This window comes from Schistocerca piceifrons, chromosome 1, assembly GCF_021461385.2.
Source record: "Schistocerca piceifrons isolate TAMUIC-IGC-003096 chromosome 1, iqSchPice1.1, whole genome shotgun sequence".
NCBI classification, from domain to species: domain Eukaryota; kingdom Metazoa; phylum Arthropoda; class Insecta; order Orthoptera; family Acrididae; genus Schistocerca; species Schistocerca piceifrons.
Window position 1 is genome coordinate 781,765,617 of NC_060138.1, and position 19,381 is coordinate 781,784,997.

Here is a 19,381-nt window from a genome sequence, read left to right on the forward strand (position 1 = left end):
TGTAAGATTTAAGGACCATCAATAGTTGGTGAAACGAGATTCGCTGTGGGTTTTATAACAATATAAGTGAAGAAGTTAAGTTTATTTTACTACTGAGAGTGGACTTTCTCATAACTATTGACCGGTCTTCCCCTCAGTTGATAGTTTGACACACTGATTTAAGATTGTCACAATCTCAACTGCTTTAGAACGGTAGTGAGATCGACATCTGTCAACTCTGCTGTGTTTAAACATGGCACAAGAGAAGTTAGGTATTACTCAAAACTTTCGCAATCCTTCATGAATTCATGTCTCTTCAACCACATTAATTTTCACGTAGGCCCAAATATTTTCAGTCGGATTTAAATGATGATATGGAGGAAGCCTGATTAAACTATGCCTTTCAGCGTCAGCATCGACCTGGCAGCTTGGAGTTTTTGGCGTGTACAGAAGTTCCGTCAACTCCGCCGTAGTGCCCACAGCAAAATATTCTGTTTCCTCCGTACATTGTTGAAGCGTTATCCATCACATCGGAGTGATGTGGCGTATTGACCATTGCTATTGTTCAATTCAGAGGAATATTATGCAGCACAACATTACCTTCGCACCCGGTGAACGTGTTCTTTGACGACCACTTTTATTGAGAATCTCGATTCCAGATGTGGTGCACTGTTTTTATTAATGCGACGCCAACACAAAACACTAGTTCAATACGTGATTTCTGCAGAACACTTGCAGCAACAGAAAATATCACTTAACAACGAGAGCTAATGTGCGTAGATCCATGTAATGCGCGGCACAAGGTAGTGTTCAACCACGGCGTGCCAACAGGGGCGCTTTACCAACCGAACTGCTGCCGGTGTGGTAGGGAAAGCCGGCTCGCCATTGATGTTACCTGGGCAACGGCGTCATGCGCCCTCTTGTGAGCCAAACGTCTGAAGCAGCAACTAATTTTAGACCCACTAGAACTTCCGCGTGGCATAAAACCGATCAGTAATAATTACTCTTCGCCTTTTACTTACAAGGGGAGGCCGCCAATTGTGAAATTCAGATTCATACTACGCATAATAAAAGCTCATGGCCAGAGGTGTAATGTGGCAAAGCACCAAGATGCACCTCTCAGCCGTTGTCGAGAAAATCGACAGTTAAAAGAAACCGTTGCGGTTAAATACTCTCTACGATTAACAATCTTGCACAGCGTCGTGGCGCAGCGGTAAGCGCTCAGGTTGGTAACCCGAAGGTCGCCGGATCGAATCTCGCTTGTTTTTTGTAAAATTCCCGGCAATCAGTTGCAACAATTATGCATATAATAAGTTGTTGAAAGTCGTTTGTCGTGGAAAAACTGGCGACTTCGAACATCATTATGTTTTCCGCAAACAAAGTTGTATTTCACAAATGTTATCTTCATAATGTTATCCACGTATAGTTTACGGAAGACGTAGAAACGATATTCCGAAACGAATACGTATAGCGTAAGTCAAACGTTCGAATTAGAATAGAGACACCACGAACACAAATTTGTTGTGGCAGGTATGAAATATAAACTCCGTTGCTCGCTCATTACACTTGAAGGACAGATGTTGAATGGGCCGAAACGAGCCGCCGCATAACAGCGTAGTTGCGTGCTAACTTCGAAAGAAGGTAGATGCGGTCCCTAGCGCAACTTATAACATCGTCGAAAATCAGTGCGGACGGGAGAGCTTTGGTACACCCTGTTAAAAAAAAGGGAAAAATGGAGGCGGTACAATTGGAGAGCGATCCGCCTTCACCAACATGCATAAGCAATTCATTTATATTTGAATTACAAAAAACTAATAATAATAAAAAAAAGTTGCATGGCGCGAGATTCGATCCGGTGACCTTCGGATTACGAACCCGAGCGCTTACCGCTGCGCCACGACGCTGTAGAAAATTATTAATCGTAGAGAGTATTTCACCGCAACGGTTTTTTTTAACCGTCAATTTTCTCGACAACGGCTGAGAAGTGCATCTTGGTGCTTTGCCACATTACACCTTTTGCCATGAGCTTCTATTATGCGCAGTATGAATCGAATCTGAATTTCACAATTGGCGGCCTCCCCTTGTTAGAGAGGATTTAATGGTGAACACTGCAGGCGAAAATAGTTTGATTGGCGTCATTCAAATGGTTGTTACGATGATCAACTATGTAATAAACTCATCCTGTAAAATCCTAAGCGTTTGAGAAACTCTGTAAAGAAATTGGTGCAGATCGTAGTGTTATTCCACAGCCAACCTTAAAATAATTCTAGAACATTACGAACTACTTCCATGTTTTATAATTAATAGGAAGTTACCTTACTGTGAATGTCTTAAAAATCCCATTTGGTGCGCTGAGCTGACGTACCTCTGATATTTTCAACTAACTTTCAATTCAGTTATGCAGGACTGCATAAAACGATCATATCAAGTGATAAAATTAGCGCATTTTCGTAAAAACCCACCCTTTGGACTAACTCTACAGGAGAGAACGATCTACGAGTAACAGAGTTTTCGGCTACGGTTACCGCATCAGGTGAGTGAAAGGACAAGGGGAAAAAAAATCCCCGTAAGTACCAATAGAATTCGCGCAACGAGAATTATCTGTATATACAGGGTGATTCACGAAGATATGCTGATACTTTAATGTTATTCTACAAGTAAAACTAAAGAAAAATAAGTTCATATAAACGTAGGTCCGCAAACGTCTAATAAAAGATTTTGCCTGAAATTTAACAACTTCGCTAATATGAAGCCATTGCAAAATTGTAAGAGTTTAAAGCAAAGCACGATTTCCATTTATTTTCTTTTTATTGATCTGGTGAATCTAATAAAACGTGTCCCAGGCGTGTATCTGCAGTAGTTTTCCAGAACATCAAGAGAAGCAAAGATCATTATACAAGCAAATTTGTTTACTTTCCATTAAGAATGTAGAAACGTTTATGTCGTTGGTGGCCACCGTTAGCGAGTTGTTTCAGTCGTCCGCGCGGGATTAGCCGAGCAGTCCTGGGATGGGCTATGATCGCGCTCGAGAAACGCATGATGCGAAGGCAATTTCTCGAGAATTTCTCGGGTACGCTCTAGAAGTTGGCTGCGCTCTCTGAGAAATTGCGCAAACCTTCAGTACAAGAAGCACTGAGCCGCAGCGGTCGTACTCGTCGTACGTACGTGCTCGGGAAACTTTGAAATTCTATGATTGATATCAACTGTACTACCGTTATTAGTGTGTACTAAAGTATTAGTATATGTCTCATAAGACAAAAATCATAGAATTGTTGTTTAAAACAAAGCACAGAATTCGCATAAAACAGAAGCTTTATTCTTAAAAAATAAATTACCTTGTACATTCTGCATGTATGCATGCATGCTTAACCTTAAAAGAGAAGTGCTATAGCCTTTTTTTATAGACAGGAACTGCGTACATGCGTTTACTTACTGAAGAAAGAAAGGAAACAAAAGTTGTTCAGCAGAAGGCATTATGACATCCCATTGCTACAGTGCCGTCGATTTTTGTTAAGAAATGTGATTTTACTAACCAATTGGCCTTTTAGTCTACTTCTTTGTTTGGTTATAAGTAGTCCTGTTTTCGAAACTATTCTTTCACTGGGAACATAAGTTGCAGGTATTGCAAGATATTTTTTTGCCCGACGGCTAGACCTGGGTAACTGTTCTCATTTTTTTTCCAGTAGTGTAAAGGATTATCCGTGCGTTGTAGGTACGGTTCTTCCAAATATCGTTGTACCTCCAGGTCTATTTTATCACAGTCGCTTTTCAATAGATTTTTATTGGAAACCTCTTCATCGAAAGAAGCCCATAAGGAACTACTGGCGTTTTGTACGATATGGTATTCGTGGCTAGTGTCGTTAGCAGCCGAATGAGTAGATCGTGTGGTTTCTACCACGTTTGTGCACTCTGCAATTAGGCTTGCAACGGCATGTTTTGAATGAATGGGATTCGTAAATGGTAACGTTTTGAATCTTGGGTCGAGAACTGTGGCAACGGCATGTACTTTGTTTCTATTAATCCTAGCCGGGCAATTAGTGAGTTGTGCAGATGTTGCTGTAGCTCTTGCGCTGTCGTGGTAGCCCACTTCCCATTTCGTACGGTTAGGATTAGCTGTCTGATTATTGGAATAGCTTTCGAAAGAGAGGTATATGGAGTAGCTTTCGAAAGAGAGGTATAGTTTTCAGTTGAGATTTCACTTGTTACCACTTCGAATGGCTCCAGTACACACAAACATTCGCTCAAAATTAGCCACTCGTCAGCTGAGAGGTTCTCTACACCTGAATACAAAGATGATAAACAGGCTGCAATGCATTCCTTTTACTCCACTAGACGTTGTAGCATATAAAACGTACTGTTCCATCGGGTTTAGGTTTCCTGAATCAATTTATGAACAGGTTTTTCATTAGATCCTGGATCTCATGGAGTTTTGCATTAGCATTACAACTTGTTTTAAAATAGATAACAATTTTTCTGGCCTTTTCCCGCATTATGCAGAGCTCACTGTTACTGTTCAAAGAAGTTTTCACAACTAAATTGATGGTGTGTGCTAAATAAGGCACATGTTGCATATCTATGTTGCCACTATGAATAAGTTGTACGGGTGCCGTCATGTTACTGGCGTTGTCAGTTGTGATGCTTACAACTTTGTTTGCAATGTTCCATTTTGAAATCACGTTATCTAACGCCTCACTAATATTTAGCGCTGTATGCTTTTCTGGGAAACGGAATGTCTCGAGAGCTTTCAGGCACCAATTAGTGTTAATGAAATGACCAGTTACAGCAATATATGCCTCACTATTGAGTGAGCTCCAGATATCGGTCGTTAAAGAAACACAAGTAGTCTTCCACGGCCAAGTTTACAGCCTCTTTCTGTTTATGGTAATCGCCCTCAATCATGAGGCGCAACTTTTTTCGGTTTGGTATCGAGTATTGTGGGTCCAACAGTGAAAGAAAACGTCGAAAACCAGTGTCCTCGACGATTGAAAGCGGTTGAAAATCGTCCGTTATCATGGCCACTAGTGCTTCTTCTAGCTGTTGCCGTTTACTTCCCTCTATGAAGAGAAACGTAAGATTTAGATCAGTGCTCCTGCGAGGGGATACGCTATGCTCGACAACTAGTCCAATAAAATTACATATCGTATCGTGCAAAAGCTAGGATAGTATAGGTTTGGTTTTGGGGTATGTTGTATGTTATCGGAGTACGATTAAAACAAGTGTTTTTTAAGCATCCGAACTTTTGAACGGAATTCACCTTTTGTACTATACTTACCTGGATATTTTGTCTGCCTCGCACTATTGGAAGAATGAGCCTCTGTATCCACGGACGTCGCTGTTTTATTGCTCGATAAATTGTGCAGTTTAAGATGCCTAATCATGCCCGTTTCATTTTTTGATACATTACGGAGATCTTTACGACAAATGTTGCAAGTAACGTTGTCTCCATTCTCCGTAAAGTATTGCCAGCACCATGACGTTAGTTTTCGAGTGTCCATATTGATTTGAATAACAACTTTATTCGAATGAAACCTGAGACATACTAGTTTCGAGCACAGCGAGCGTGTTTGTCTAGCGGCGGCATTTAATTCATAAAACAGCGGCGCGGCGTATGCTGTCGACGCCAACTGGCGCGCAGCGGCACACGCCGCCGAACCATTTCTCGTGAGCTTCTCGAGAATTGCTTGAGAACTAGAGGCTCGCTCGAGAAATACTCGGTACGCTCGAGTCGCCGCGCCTCGCCACCACATCCCTGGAGCAGTCTAGGGCGCTGCAGTCATGGACTGTGCGGATGGTCCCGGCGGAGGTTCGAGTCCTCCCACGGGCACGGGTGTTTGTGTTTGTCCTTAGGATAATTTAATTTAAGCAGTGTGTAAGCTTAGGAACTGATGACCTTTGCAGTTAAGTCTCATAAGATTTCACACACAGAACATTTTTTGTTTCAGTCGTTTGCTGATCTTGAAACGAGTTAGTTTTCTGTATTATTCAGTGAAAGAACGAAAGTGTATTTTCCGGCTTAACAGGAATTCACATTTGCTATGGTATTAATAAAAGCAGGTTATGTGGCAATCATACAGTTTCAATTAACGTTGTTACCATCATTTTTCCAAAATTAAATTCTCTACAACTTCTGTTGAAAACTTTGTGCAATTGTCTGGAATTTAAAAAAAAAGGCTAACTAGTTAATTAAAAATTTTGCGAAATTACTTGTTTGCTTCTCTGTATGTTCTGGAAAACTACTGCAGGTACACGTCTGGGACATGTTTTATTAGATTCACCAGAGCAATAACAACATAATAATGGAAATGGTGCTTTACTTTAACCTTGTACAGTTTTGCGATGGCTTCATATTAGCGAAATTGTTAAATTTCGGGCAAATTCTTTTATTAGCCGTAACTCCGTACCCCAACACATGCTTATCATATGTTTATATGAGCTCTTTTCTTTAATTTTACTTGTAGAATAACATATAGTTCATCCTTCGGCGGAATAGAGGATTTAGACAGACTTTTTGTCTGTTATCGATATCGATACTGGTAAAATACAAAACCGTGACACTATAGTACGTTGAAAATTAGTTGGTACTTCTGACATTTGGCTGACCGAAGAGGGACGTGACGCCATTGCCCAGGTGGCACCAATGGCGAGCCGACTTTCCCTACCACGCCGTCAGTGCATCGGCTGTCAGACCATGAATAAACAGCAGGCGTTAGATGTACCAACGTTCGTCAACTCTCGTTGCAGCGTCGTATTTTCTGGCATTGAAGTGTTCTGTAGTCGTCAGGTACTGAGAGAAAGTGTTTTTGAGTTGGTGTTGCATTAGTTGCTATGCAGTACACCTGAATACGACGTATTCAATAACAGTGTCGTCCGAGAACGACCTGCCGCAAAATATTCCTCGGAATTCGGCGGTAGTAATGAACAAAACGCATTAAAACTCGGTCGCTCTGTTGTGATGAATAAAGCTCCAACAATGCAGTGAAGGAAAGCGGATAGTTTGCTGGTGCAAAGATATGTTCCGTGAGATAAAATTTAACCTAGTATGTATAAGGCGAAGGTAATGGAACTTTAGTGCTGTACAAGCCAAAACTTCACGCTACGTTATCGACGAACTGGCTAACGGTAAAGGAAATAGTTTAATCAGGCTTCCTCCGTATCATGCTCATTTAAACCCGATGAGTATATGGGCCTAGCTGAAAACTAATGGGGCAAAAAACAAGCAGCTTACGCTGAGTGAGGTTGAAATGCTGACCAAAGAAGCCATTGAAAATGTTGCACAACAGGACTGGTCTTGATTTGTCAGCCATACAAAGAAGGCAGTTCAGGAGACATCGGTTCATGAAGGATTGTGACGAGTTTTGACAAGTACGTAACTTCCCTTGTTGCGATGTTAAAATCTGCTTCTTTTGTCAAAACACAGCAGAGTTCAAAAATATTCATCTCACTAACATTCTAATGCAGTTGTAACTGCGACAGAATCCTGAAATAGTGTCTTATTAAACTAACAACTGAGTAATAGGTCAATAGTTTATGAAACAGGCCATTCATAGCATGAATATAAACTTTTAGCTTCTTCACTTAAATTGTTACAGCAGTTCTCGTTTGACCAGCTATCGGTGACTCAATATTTACATTATTCCACTGCAAAAACCCTTTAGTCGTTTGAATACCACGATAGATATTGAAGTTGCGCATATTAATCGTATGGCAAAACACTCCCTTCTTTGCGCGCTATCATCTGCCAAAATCTTATTTGGATATATCAAACCATTTATGAGATACGAGGAATTTATAAATATTTTATTCTAGTTTTTTCACTGACGCACGAGTTCGTCATGGAGCGCATTAAATACATTGAATTTTCCCGAAATTGGAAACAGTTTCCTTAAAAGTTTAAAGAATAATTAAATATATCATCTACATTTAATACACAGCAACATGTAACCTAGTTGTTGTGGTCTTCAGTCCTGAGACTGGTTTGATGCTACTCTATCCTGTGCAAGCTTCTTCATCTCCCAGTACTTACTGCAACCGACATCCTTCTGAATCTGCTTAGTGTATTTATCTCTTGGTCTCCCTCTAAAATTTTTACCCTGCATGCTGCCCTCCAATGCTAAATTTTTGATCCCTTGATGCCTCAGAACATGTCCTACCAATCGGTCCCTCCTTCTTGTCAAGTTGTGCCACAAATTCCTCTTCTCCCTAATTCTGTTAAACACCTCCTCATTAGTTATGTGATCTACCCATCTAATCTTCAGCATTCTTCTGTAGCACCACACTTCGAAAGCTTCTATTCTCATCTTGTCCAAACTATTTATCGTCCATGTTTCACTTCCATACATGGTTACACTCCATACCAGTACTTTCAGAAAAGACGCCCTGACACTTAAATGTATACTCGATGTTAACAAATTTCTTTTCTTCAGAAACGCTTTCCTTGCCATTGCCAGTCTACATTTTATATCCTCTCTACTTCGACCATAATCAGTCATTTTGCTCCCCAAATAACAAAACTCCTTTACTACTTTAAGTGTCTCATTTCCCAATCTAATTCCCTCAGCATCACCCAACTTAATTAGACTACATTCCATTATCCTCGTTTTGCTTTTCTTGATGTTCATCTTGTATCGTCCTTTCAAGACACTGTCCATTCCGTTCAACTGCTCTTCCAAGTCCTTTGCTGTCTCTGACACAATTTCAAGGTCATCGACTAACCTCAGAGTTTTTATTTCTTCTCCATGGATTTTAATACATACTCTGAATTTTTCTTTTGTTTCCTGTACTGCTTGCTCAATATACAGATTGAATAACATCGGGGAGAGGCTACAACCCTGTCTCACTCCCTTCCCAACAACTGCTTCCCTTTGATGTCCCTCGACTCTTATAACTGCCATCTGGTTTCTGTACAAATTGTAAATAGCCTTCCGCTCCCTGTACTTTACGTCTGCCACCTTTAGAATTTGAATTTGAACGCACCAAACACAGATTCATAGCGGTGCCAATTTTTTCACTGCAAACTAAGAATGTCTTGCGGTAGTTTACCTACTATCGAAATATCACAATAACTATGACCATTAACGAAATTATAGCCTGTTCATCATGAAACTGACGAATTAAACTAAAAGATGCGGGAGAATTAGTTTATTACCGTATAGTTTCCTTAAAAACGTTCGAGAAAGAATGGCCGTATATTTTGAGTGCTTTGACTTATACAGGCTTAAATAGTACGTGACATAAATTTCAACTCGATACGCTTATCTGTACATAACAGAAAGGGGTTTTAACAGGCGGACGACAAAGTGATGCTTCTATGTGGGTTTCACCGATTGAGGTACAGAACCCTAGAAGTCAGATGAAGGTAGTATAAAAGGATGCGTACCTGAGTTGCAAGAAGGGATATCCAAACACTTTCTATCGCATATCAACTACCGGCTGGGAGTGGATGACTGCACCTGACGAGGAAAGCTTATCCAAAGCAGAATGATAGCTCCGACAAAGAGTAACATATCGTAATATCATCCTGAAATCGAAATTTAAGAAAATTGTCCAGATGTTTCTGGGATCTGTCAAAAGTGAACATCCGGATATCGTGAATAAAGCAATATCTCGTTTCTTTCTCATCGTCCTACTAGTGCGAGTCTGGATTCTCTACGTTGAAGAGTATAAAATCTCGCTTCAGGTCTCGTCTCCTTAATGTGAACTGCGAGATGAGTGTGTCTGTCAAGGGTTCTTCCACAGAGCGAACGACTTTGCAAAAAAAAATCGCCAGGGGAAGTATCTCGCTACTTTTATGTCTTTATGTCTTTATATTCTATGTTCCCGCTTAAGAATAATAAATTTCATACATTCCTATTCAAGAGTCTTACGGAATAAATTTAACATTTATATATCATAGTTGTCCCATTTATATATATATATATATATATATATATATATATATATATATATATATATATATATATATATATGGGTGCCACGATAGTTTGAATTCGTCTTTACTGTGTTCCAAAGGCGAGATGGTTGAGAACCGCGGGCCTATACCATTGGTTGGATTCTTAAGTCAGAGAGAGAGAGAGAGAGAGAGAGAGAGAGAGAGAGAGAGAGAGAACATGACGGCACTGTCCAAGAAGGCAAACGTAATTGGTAACCTGTCGTGAAAGTTGCTTCCACCTGTGGGTTCTTCATGAAACACTCTCGGCTGATGGCCTGTGACTAAAAAGCGTGACTCTTCGTTTAGACCTGTAAATATAATATGGAACGAATCATAGAGTTTTTATTTGAAAATAGCGACAAAGTTATAAAGCTACCGTTCAAATCTGCAACGCTCACTTATAGCGACAAGCGGAGCTTTGGTTGCTTCCCTGTTTCTCTAATATTCTCTGCCGATAAATTTATAGACGAATGGCTATTGAAATTGTGGATTTTTCACCGTTAAACCTTGGTAAATTATTGTGATGGGCAAATTTTTCACCTTCAGTGTGCACTTAAACCTCTCCAACCTACAGTAAGTTGTAACAAAAAATATCAAAAGTACTGTTAGGTATTGGGCTAACACGGCGTCCTGGAGCTGAGACAAAAATGCATTCTTCAGTCTCTGGAAACAGGTATTATTATGGTGTAGTTCAGACTAAAGGTTTCTTTTTTTTAGATAATTGTGCAAGATAAATCCTCAGACGATGTCACGGCAGGTACTTCGATTAAAATACAATGTCGTATACCCACAAGTTTCGTGTATTAAATGTTCACCTGAGGTTCCATGACAGTGAGACAATTTTACTGTAGTCCTGTGGAATAAAAAATTTTTTTATTGTTGGTGGCTGTGAATCTCTGTATCTCTTTTCGCGAACGAAGCTGTTGTATACAGGAAAGATTTCGTAATGTTCGCAACATCTGCACGTGAGGAACACATGTTGGTAAGATCGTCCGCGCACCACACACAAACCTATATATGTTGTGCATAAGTCGCCATGTATCTAGCACGCTCAATTTGAAGTGGAACAGCCGTGTAAACTTCATGTACGCAAATGCCATGCCACATTGATTTCAATTGCAAAGTCAGCGCGCGATTGAATTTTATTAGTCACCCTAGAACTCGTAGCAAGATGAATTAACGGAAGGAGAGTTCATAAGTTTTCTTATCGATCCGACAATATCGCTGGAATATGAAAGTTCGCAGTGGAAGTCCAAAGAATGATTTACTCACGAAATTCCAAGGTGGGTCAAGAAAGATTTAATTTCTCGCATTCAGAGCGGCACTGGCATTCATTTTTTTTTTATCGCACAGTCACGAATGTGTGAGGAAAGAGAGAAGAGGACATAGTAATGTTACTCTGTAACTTCCTTCACACACTGTACGATGACTTGTAAAAGTACAGTTTAGATGAGATAAAAACCGTTTAGATCATTTTGCTGAAGAGGCGGCCCGTTTCCAGAGTAAAATCTCTCATTTTATTGACGAAGCGTACTTTAGTGTATAGTTATATGAAAGAGAGAACTTTCTATACTGCACCACAAGTAACACACGTGAACCGGGTGATTGTCCGCTGAACAGTTTCCATAAAACTATGTGGTGCACTGCAGCCGAAAGAGGCTTAAAACGCGATAGGTACGCCGAAAGAGGCTTAAACCGCGGTAGGTACTTACTCCGTGTGCAGTGGTCAGTGATGGTTTATTGGTGCGGAAGTTATATTGTTTCACGTCACAACTTTATATGGTGTCGTTTGTAGCGATCTTAGTTTAGGTAAAATGAATTTAGTCCACATTGTTGTCACTCACTTTTGATTCTGAGAAACGTTCGATGGTTTTCGATCTGTTGGCGTGGCTTTACCGTTCGCACACAATGTCACCTGATACTTGCCTGGTGTGAATGACTTGAAACTTGTATGCTTTTCCTTGTGAAACCACTGAACAATTAAAACCAACAAAATGGGAAGTTCCCCCAATTAGCCCGTAAAGATTTGTATTTGTACACATACTTCCCGATGAAGTGTCAGTAGCTGCATATTTGGATGCTGTACAACCCATGAAAGTAATCATTAGATACTGTTTTAAGTTGTCAGATTCCTTTTATTTCTTGTCGTATACGGACAAAAAACATTTTACATACAACCATAAGAAACACAGCGCTATCTGGTAAAGATCTGTTTCATCCCTTAACAAGAGAATAGAATGATAATCTCGCATAAAATAAAACTGATTTAAGTAACTTTATTTCTGGTGCTGAAGAAGAAATGGTACTTGCGAACCATTCAGAAACACAGCGGTGAAACGCATAATAAAACTGTTTCATGCTTTATAACACTGCTTTTTGTCTTCAATCAGGCTTTAGACGTTCTGCTGATGATTCTGAAAAGTCACCCTTAACGATACTTTCGTTGCTTCACTGTGATTCATGTCATTTGCCCCAAAAATGTGATCACTCTTGTAAGATGAGTCACTTCCAAGCGGGCTAAGTGTATTGTTTTTTGTGAAAGTCATTTAACAAGGCTTCGTGGGTACATAAAGTGGAATGGCGAAAAGTTCGCGTCTCCGGATTTGTATTTGGGAACAGCGGAATTGAATTTGTGTTTCCTGTAAACACGATGAGTACCAGGATGCTTCTATTGAATAGGCAGCTTCCAATTTTCTCCCCTAACTTCATCCATTAGTACAAGAGCTCAGTTTCTTACGACCATGCAAGGGGAACACAACACCCCCCCTCCACTCTCTCTCTCTCTCTCTCTCTCTCTCTCTCTCTCTCTCTCTCTCTCTCTCTCTCTCTCTCTCTTCCTGTAACCTAAAGCTTCTGAATATAAGTAGTTATCAAGAACAGAGCATATTAGCGAAGACATTAGAAAATTCATTTTTTAATTAGGGCGACGATTAAAGAGGCGACGGCGCATGGCAGGCTCCGCGAAATTCACTGCCACTGCTCGGGAGTGACCGCGGGAGGGGCAGGAGGGGCGGGCGTAGTTGTGTGGGACTGCCACTCGGTAAGCGCATAACGGCGTTGGCTGCCGGTTCGCAGCGAACCAGCTGAGCTATGGGGCCGCGCCTAGATGGGCTCTGGGGCTGTGGCGATTTGGGCCCTCACCACGCTGGTGCTCCTCGCCTCCGCCGTGCTCACGGTCGTCATAAACTACGTTGCACACAAGGTGAAACCGCTGCGCTAGGGGCGGTGCGACGATGGCGTCGCTGGAATCATAGCGGCGCGCCGCTGGGCTGCGGTGTAGCGCGCGATATACCTCGTTCTTTAACTCCAGTGCATTGTGAAAGTGATGAACAGTGAGGCTGCATGAGTTTCTGCAGGAATGGTTTTTGAAAATGTAAATACGGTCAGCTCGGAATGTTAATAAAGAGCTAGATTCGCTCCCCACTACCCTTACTATAACTAGGGACTAAAGACTGCATGGCCTGAAATCCCTAGCATCCGAATCAGAGAAGGAATTTATCTCGCGGCGTGTGATTGTGCCTAATTTTTTTTTTCTATTTATACGCCACCTGTGGCTGTTGGCAGGATACAGGTCCTCTTAATATTGCAAGTAGAAAAATCTTCGTGTAGAACTACACATTTTCAGTTTCTTTTTGTGTGTGTTTTGCAAGTAATTTTTACTAGGTGGAGGATTATTTGTGAAGCTGAGATGTTATAGAAACAAATTTACTTTGATGGATTTCAATTTTTGTGCTCATTTTTCACAGATTTTATGCTTGTATAATTGTGCGAGTCCAAGAGCAGTATTTACAAATGTGAATTGAATTGTTTGAAATTGGCTTAATAAACAATACAATGTATCTGACAGTTGCAGCTATACCGTTTTTCCTGAGCATGTACATGAAAATTCTTTATGAGGAATGCTCTTAGGCTATTTGCTCATACACCGCATAATTTGCTACAGGAATACACTGAGGAAATTGATCGCCTGAGACGTGACCTGTTGGCAGCTCGTGAACGAAATGGTGTATATATTGCATTGGAAAATTACAATGAGATGACACGACAGCTGGAATTGAATCGTCAAGAAATAAATGAAAAGCTGCAACTTGTTAAAGTTCTGGAGAAGGAGAAGGCTGATAAAGAGGCAAGTTTATGTTAGGTATAGCTAAAAAAATTGCTTCTTGTAATTTTTTCCCCCAAACAAATTTTGTTACCTATGAGTTAAGTTGTAAATGATTACAGGCTTTGTGCAACCAACTTCGCATGTCTTTGGAAGAAACAGAAGGTGAACTAGTGGATTCCAAGAATACTTTGAAGTTAGCTGCAGAAACAGTTCAAGAGCAACTTGACAAAGAGAAGCAGCTAATGGAACAAGCACAGAGTATACTTGCCGTTGCAAATACTTCTACTGTTGATACACACAAGCTCCATGATAAACTTGACAGGAAAAGGTAAATTTTCTCTTTCCCCCAAATAAATACTAAAGTGTGCATGTGTTGACTCAGAAATCAATGATGAGTACAGATTTTTTCTTCCGCCCCGTTGATGTTACAATACTCTAGCTGTGAGATTTTCCCCTCTCTCCAACCACAAAGGACTGGTCAAATTGTCAAATTGAATGGTAATGTTAACTATTATTGGGACACTGAGGTGTGTTGAAGTAGCCTCTTAGTAAATAACTGTAGAGGAATATAAACGTAGACTTCCGTGGCTATTTCACATTCAATAAAATTTTTCTGGATTTGTGACTGCATTGTAAATATATGAAACTACTGATGTTTCAGTCCCTGTTGCAAGTGACTTCCTTTTTTAAGCAAAAAACACCCTGAAGAATGTCACTTGCAATAGCGATTGAAGCATTGGTAGTTTTATATATTAAAAATGTGGTCGTAAACCCAGAAAAATTTTAGTGAAACTGTAGAGGAAGATTTTGATTAATTTTCGAAGGTCACTTCATTCCTTCTGGCAAGTGTGAATTTTGTTCACCAACATTTGAAACCGTGTAGGATAACAGACCAGTAAGTTTCTTGTGAACCCCATTCTGGTACACGAGACAAAATTTGTGTGTATTTCGTTAATTTTGCTGCTCAAGAGTGCACAAGCCCTTTATTAATGAAGCTTCCTTCATGCCAAAAAATTGCATTAGTGCTCCTGCAACAGTTCAAATTAAATTGGAAACAAAGCTAGATGACTGAAGCAGATAACTGGACCTTTTCATGACTACAACACAAGTGTAATTTCAGCAGTCTCTGTTGATCTGATGGGTAAACCTTTCAGTGACTTGAGTTCTTTGTTACAGTTACTGAAGAAAGACTTGGTTGCCTTCAGAAATGCCCTTTTTGTGTGTATATGTGGGGCGAGGGGGGGGGGGGGGGAACTTGAACTACTTAATGCCATTCATCACAAAAACTAGATATTTTGATTAAGCCATCTTGTATCATCCTATAGCCCCTCGACAATGAATCCTTCCTGTACACCACAGTATCATCAGCAAACAGCCTCAGATTGTTGCTTGCCCTGTCCGTCAGATCATTTGCGTGTATACAGAATTATAACAGAATGAGATTTTCACTTTGCAGCGGAGTGTGCACTGAGAAACTTCCTGACAGATTAAAACTGTGTACCAGACTGAGACTCGAACTCGGGACCTTTGCCTTTCGCGGGCAAGTGCTATACCAACTGAGTTACCCAAGCACGACTCATGATCCGGCCTCACAGCTTCAATTCTGCCAGAACCTCGTCTCCTACCTTCCAAACTTCAAGAAGCTCTTCTGCGAACTATGCAGAATTAGCACTCCTGGAAGAAAGGATATTGTGGAGTTTGTCTTAGCCACAGTCTAGGGAATGTTTCCAGAAGGAGATTTTCACTCTGCAGCGAAATGAAAAGGTCCCGAGTTCGATTCTCTATCCAGCACACAGTTTTAATGAGTCAGGAAGTTTCATATCAGCGTACACACTGCTGCAGAGTGAAAGCCCTCTGGCTGTGGCTAAGCCATGTCTATGCAATATCCTTTCTTCCAGGAATGGTAGTTCTTCAGGGTTTGCAGAAGAGATTCTCTGAAGTTTGGAAGGTAGGACAAGGTACTGGCAGAATTGAAGCTGTGAGGACGGGTCTCGAGTCTTGCTTGGGTAGCTCAGTTGGTAGAGCACTTGCCGGCGAAAGGCAAAAGTCCCAAGTTCGGGTCTAGGTCCGGCACACAGTTTTAATCTGTCGGGAAGTTTCAGAATTATAACAGTCCAATCACACTTCCCCAGGGCACTGCTGCCAGTACCCTTGTCTAATGAATACCTACCATAGAGGTCAAGGGTACTGTGTCCTATTACTTACGAAGTTTTCAAGCCAGTCACAGATCTGGGAACCTAGTCCGTACGCTAGTACCTTCGTTGAGTGTCTGCAGTGGGGCAGCATGTCGCATGCTTTTTGGAAATCTAGGAATTTGAAATCTGGCTTTTTGCTCCTCATCCATAGTTTGCAGGATGTTGTGTGAGAAGTGGGAAATTGTTTTGTGTGTTAGTGATGCTTTCTAAATGTGTGCTGATTTTTGGACAGAAGCTTTCCTGTCTCCAGGAAATTTAGTACATTTGAGCTGAGAATATGTTAAAAAAATTCTACAGGAAACTGATGGTAGGGATATTGGTCTGCAATGTTGAGGGCCCGTTCCTTTACATTTCTTATACACAGGAGTCACCTGCTGCTTTCTCCAATCACTTTGGACTCTGCACTGGGTTGAGAGATTTGCAATAAATGCAAGCTAAGTAAGGGGCCAGTGCCGTAGAGTACTCTTTGTGAAACCAAATTGGGATTCCATTCGGATTTGGCACTTTATTTGTGCTAAACCATTTTAGTTGCTTCTGTAATCCAAGGGCACCAATTACTATGTCCTCCATACAGTAGTCTGTGCGATGGTCAAACGACAGTATGTTGATACAATCTTCCTGTGTGAATGATTTCTTAAAAGCAGAATTTAAAAATTCAGCTTTCCTTTTGTTATCTTCGAATTGCCACACTACATTGGTAAAAGAGTGACTGGATAGAAGCCTTTGACCTGCTTAGAAATTTTGGGAGCTACCAGAATTTTCTGGGAATCTTCGCTAGATCCTTTGCTAAGTTATGACGGTGATGGTCGTAAGCTTCGTGCATCGATCTTTTAACACACATAACCAAGAATGCAGCAGTCTTTGCTTCCTCAGCATTTTCCAAACTTAGCCAGTCCTGACAAAACTCTACCATCTGGTGAGCAAGATGTATGAAACAGGCGAAATACCCTCAGACTTCAAGAAGAATATAATAATTCCAATCCCAAAGAAAGCAGGTGTTGACAGATGTGAAAATTACCGAACTATTAGCTTAATAAGTCACAGCTGCAAAATACTAACACGAATTCTTTACAGACGAATGGAAAAACTAGTAGAAGCCAACCTCGGGGAAGATCAGTTTGGATTCCGTAGAAACACTGGAACACGTGAGGCAATACTGACCTTACGACTTATATTAGAAGAAAGATTAAGGAAAGGCAAACCTACGTTTCTAGCATTTGTAGACTTAGAGAAAGCTTTTGACAATGTTGACTGGAATACTCTCTTTCAAATTCTAAAGGTGGCAGGGGTAAAATACAGGGAGCGAAAGGCTATTTACAATTTGTACAGAAACCAGATGGCAGTTATAAGAGTCGAGGGACATGAAAAGGAAGCAGTGGTTGGGAAGGGAGTAAGACAGGGTTGTAGCCTCTCCCCGATGTTGTTCAATCTGTATATTGAGCAAGCAGTAAAGGAAACAAAAGAAAAATTCGGAGTAGGTATTAAAATTCATGGAGAAGAAATAAAAACTTTGAGGTTCGCCGAAGACATTGTAATTCTGTCAGAGACAGCAAAGGACTTGGAAGAGCAGTTGAACGGAATGGATAGGGTCTTGAAACGAGGATATAAGATGAACATCAACAAAAGCAAAACGAGGATAATGGAATGTAGTCGAATTAAGTCGGGTGATGCTGAGGGAATTAGATTAGGAAATGAGACACTTAAAGTAGTAAAGGAGTTTTGCTATTTGGGGAGCAAAATAACTGATGATGGTCGAAGTAGAGAGGATATAAAATGTAGGCTGGCTATGGCAAGGAAAGCGTTTCTGAAGAAGAGAAATTTGTTAACATCCAGTATTGATTTAAGTGTCAGGAAGTCATTTCTGAAAGTATTCGTATGGAGTGTAGCCACGTATGGAAGTGAAACATGGACGATAAATAGTTTGGACAAGAAGAGAAAGAAGCTTTTGAAATGTGGTGCTACAGAAGAATGCTGAAGATTAGATGGGTAGATCACATAACTAATGAGGAAGTATTGAATAGGATTGGGGAGAAGAGAAGTTTGTGGCACAACTTGACCAGAAGAAGGGATCGGTTGGTAGGACATGTTCTGAGGCATCAAGGGATCACCAATTTAGAATTGGAGGGCAGCGTGGAGGGTAAAAATCGTAGAGGGAGACCAAGAGATGAATACACTAAGCAGATTCAGAAGGATGTGGGTTGCAGTAGGTACTGGGAGATGAAGAAGCTTGCACAGGATAGAGTAGCATGGAGAGCTGCATCAAACCAGTCTCAGGACTGAAGACCACAACAACAACAACAGCTATTTAGCCACAATGGGTCCTTTCTGTTGTTAATCCACTTACTCAGTATATACTTCTCCAGAGCATGATTTACAGTCTGTTTAAACTTTGCCCATAGTTCCAACATTCTACTATGTATGATTGGAAAGTTTTCAGAATGGGCTTTTAATTGTACAATGAATGCGCTTATATGATACTGTGATGCATCTCCTACAAAATAGTCCCCTTCTGACTGAACACACCGACTCCAACAGTGTTTCCACTTTTGGAAACATTCCTGGAAATTTTTTTCCTGGCGTGTGCTAAGGACGCTCTCAGTATTTGCCTAGATGTCTTCAATCAAGTCAAATCACTTCCATTTCAGTGAAAATTTCAGGGGCCAAATCAGGGGAATATGGTGGTTGTGGAAGCACAGGAATTTTGAATTCGGTCAAAAATTCAACGATGGAGAAAGCAAGATGAGCTGGAGCATTGTCATGGTGTAGCACCAAACTCTGTCTTTCCACAATGCAGGCGTTTTTTTCCGCACCTTTTCGCGCAAATGCTCAAGGACACAGTTGTAGTATTTCTGGTTAATTGTCTGTCCTCCAGTGGTAAATTCATTATACACTATACTGATAGAATAAAAAACAAAATCACCAACATTGTCTTCACCTTCGACCGACTTTGCCATCCTTTTTTCGGCCATGGTGAACCTGGAGTCTTCCACTTCGAAGACTGCACTTTGGTATCAGGATCATATCCGTATGCCCACAATTTGTCACCTGTAATTATCCTATTCAACGAATCTGGGTCATTTTTAGTACAATTAATCAGTTCTTGGCACACTTAAAGTTGGCATTGTCTCTGGTCACTTGACAACAGTTTTGGAATGAATTTTCCGGACACTCTAC

At 40.7% G+C, this 19,381-nt stretch overlaps 1 protein-coding gene across 1 annotated transcript in view; it reads left to right on the top strand.

Annotated features, from left to right (window-relative positions):
* Window positions 1-19,381, top strand: part of LOC124712866 (kinesin-like protein KIF11-A) — a 226,950-nt gene that overhangs the window by 133,870 nt on the left and 73,699 nt on the right. Inside the window, exons 7-8 of the mRNA XM_047242904.1 lie at window positions 13,851-14,033; window positions 14,132-14,340. Coding sequence (XP_047098860.1) covers window positions 13,851-14,033; window positions 14,132-14,340 — 392 coding nt within the window. The remainder of the gene's footprint in view (window positions 1-13,850; window positions 14,034-14,131; window positions 14,341-19,381) is intronic.